This window comes from Mastigoproctus giganteus, chromosome 6 (assembly GCF_048544385.1).
Source record: "Mastigoproctus giganteus isolate SK-2022 chromosome 6, ASM4854438v1, whole genome shotgun sequence".
In the NCBI taxonomy this organism is placed as follows: Eukaryota; Metazoa; Arthropoda; class Arachnida; order Uropygi; family Thelyphonidae; genus Mastigoproctus; species Mastigoproctus giganteus.
This window is the reverse complement of record NC_143580.1, coordinates 42,510,192-42,513,326: the sequence shown is the minus strand read 5'-3', so window position 1 is coordinate 42,513,326 and position 3,135 is coordinate 42,510,192. Positions and strand designations below refer to the sequence as shown.

At 40.7% G+C, this 3,135-nt stretch overlaps 1 protein-coding gene across 1 annotated transcript; it reads left to right on the top strand.

Moving 5' to 3' along the window:
- The first annotated feature begins 532 nt into the window (after nt 1-532).
- LOC150084197 (mid1-interacting protein 1A-like) lies at nt 533-2,684 on the top strand. Its single transcript, XM_090375925.1, has one exon. The coding sequence runs from the start codon at nt 616-618 to the stop codon at nt 1,300-1,302; it is 687 nt and encodes a 228-aa protein (XP_090232051.1). The 5' UTR covers nt 533-615; the 3' UTR covers nt 1,303-2,684.
- Nucleotides 2,685-3,135: the final 451 nt, after the last annotated feature.

Below are 3,135 nucleotides of genomic sequence, written 5' to 3'. Positions count from 1 at the left end.
AGTTTGCCACTTGCGATTTCTTCGAAATATTTACACGGTCTGCCTGAAAAGACTGAAGTTCCTTTTCGGTCTGTTCGGCTAGCATCAGCAGATTGTAACGGCGGGCGAATGAGCCAATCAGACAGTGCGAATTATGTGTTCAAGGTTAGATGGTAATAGAAAGATGGAACTTTCCACATAAAAAAAGAAAGTGAAGAAAAAAAAAAACATATTGTAGAGGGATGAATTTATTTCCCCCGTAAAAGTACAATCCCAAACAACAGCTGTTTCAGGGACTGCCCAACAAAATTACCAACAACAGTTTTCCTCGCTAACTGCTGCATGCCATTCGTCCAATCAGGGGAAGCCACAGAACATAAATTTCCTCTGACGTCATGCGTAAACCGCGCTAGAGGCGATGCGCACTCTTCAATTCTGTAATGGAGAGCAGGCAAAAATCGCCCAAGGCGGTGACTAAGGTACAGGTGCTGCCTCCCTCTCTGCCGACAAAACACCTGACAATACGTATATAACAAGCGGCACTCGGCGAGCAGCAAGCATAGCGCGCAGTTACGAAAAGTGTGCAAACAGTGTTGGAACTTGCGATTACCTTCGCTGTTTTTTTTTTTTTCGGAGATGATACACTTCATGGGAAGTGTGCCTACCTCTAGGCACGAGGTAAACAGGAACACCAGGAGGCCGAGGCCAAGCGAACAGCGGTTCATGTGTTCTCAGCAATCAGTTTTGAGTGCGATCGATCGGTTTGTGAAAGCGGTGAACAACATGGATGCCACAGTGCTCATTCCGTCTCGTCTGCGTGACATGGATATTCAAGAAACGAAACAGAGTCACCTACCTCCTCCCGGACTCAGCCACCAGGATCTGTTTAGCTTCTACTCGATGCTGAAGGATATTAAGAACGAGCTACTGTGGGGACCATCTGCTACTGCCGCTCTGTTCCCAGTCAGCATGAGTGCTATGAGCAGAATGAGCAGCGTCAGCAGCATGCGGAGCGTTAGCAGCATGAGTAGCCGGAGTGGCATGTCGTCGCCTAGGCAACTACCGATGACTCCTCTCCGAACGATATCCGACGATGGGCTGGGGAGCACTGGAAGCTCCGGTTCTACATCTGATCAGGACAATGACAGTGATTTCGAGAGTGTGATGACAGATCGCGACAGCATCGTAGAGCAGACGTCGCATCTCGCCACCGCCTTCCGACACCACCTCCAGGGCCTGCATGCCATCTTGCACCAACTGGCAGATTCCGCAGATTATCTATCGGCACGGTATCAAGAAGAAATAGGCTGTCCATCGCTTTAAGACTGTAATGTAGACTGTCCTCTTCATTCGAGCTAAAAAAAAAGACTTTTGTAGGTGCTTCTGACAGTCTCAGAACTTTGGACTACGGATGTCTTTGAGACAGTGTTCAGTGTAATCATGACATTTTTCACTTGCATCTACGGGCCGATCTGCTGATTGTGACAAAGAATGGAAAGCGATAAGGGACACTTGGCCCTAGTCTGCAATAAAAACAGAAAGTTGCTGTTAGACATTCCAGGATTTTTCTTCAAAGTCAACGAGACATTTTTCTCGCAAGTAAGGTCAAATGGTAATCGCTCTTATGCGCTGATAAATGTGGGCTTTACCTAAATTTCTTAGCGACCATAATTTTAATAGGTTATATCTCAGTAGTATCAGGAAATTTTTAACAACTCAAACTATTTTCTAATACTTGTCATCTGATGTTTTAAAAGTAATATTTTTAAAGTCCGTATATAGTGAAGAAAGGGGTTACTCATTAGAAATGCGATACGTGGTTTGGCTGGTAGCCCATGTCTATGAAACTGACACAGAATTGGGGACAATTGCATAATAGCCTAGGGGGTGCATACTGCTAGCTAGAATGGCTAGATAAATAGGCCTTTGCGTGAATATAACGAACTTTTGCGGGTTTTTTTAGTTTTATTGAATGCAGACTAGGGAGATAGCTTTTGAATTTTTTTAATGACCTGCTCATCAATTGTAAACTTTTTAATTATATTTAAACCTGTTTTTAATCTCTTAACCTAATTTCTGTAAAAGTGAAAGATATGTAATGGAGAAAGCAAAAATGACTGAAAAGTTATCCTGAGAAGGAGTTCTAATAACATGTAAGTGTACTAATAATAAAAGCTAAAATACTCCCTAATTTATAGATTAGAGTAAAACAATATTTCAGTATTATGTACCAATCCTTAAGTAGCCTGCAATGTCTTTAAACTTGGTGGGGTAATGTCTAATAACCTGCTTAGTCGATAGGCCAAGGATAAAATCCCTCCATCCTTTCCCCCTCTCCTTTGTCTTGTGAGAGGCCTGTGAAAAGAGACAGGGAAATCTTGTTCGCATATCCTGGTTTGCCAAGTCCATAGTTACGTGTCTGTCCCGGGTTAAGAGACTCTAGGAAACTGTAAGTAGGTCTTGGAGCCTACCTGTCAGGCGTGCAGTTGTAAATAGTGTACATAGCAATACTGCAGCGACCTGAAAATGGTGACAATGAGAAAAAAAAAAAAGAGAAAGAAGACTATTGTACTATGGCATAAGACCACTGTCAGTGTGTGTATCAAGCTTTAAAATAATAATGTTATCTAACTGTACAGCATTTTTTATCTCTGAAATGTAAATTAAAGAAACCATATATTTTATTAAAATATATTTCACAAATACTTGATTTCTGTGTTTTGTTGACTGTCGTTTGATTCACCCTCGATGGAGAAAAGAGAAGTAACAGAAATTTATAATTCAGAAAAGTGAGTAAGGACTCTTTCAAAGTCATCCTAAGGTTTTTTTTTTTTTATTAATTATTACAGTATATATTTCATGGTTTCATTAATAATTGGACGTTAGATGACTTATCTTACAAAGCGTGTCTGTCATACCATATAAGTCTACATACTGATGAGTTACCATGCGGAAAATTTCTAGTTCACGTGTTGGGATAGCTGCCAATGAGGCCATGATGTACAGTTGTACATAGCACGTGAGAGAGAGAATTGCTTATAATGATGATGAAATACTAAGAGCAGTTCTCTTAGCAGAATTCGAAAAGTTAGGATGGCAGCTAGTGCAATTTTTTTTTTTTTTTTTTGCTATATTTATCTAAAATGTAAAAATTAT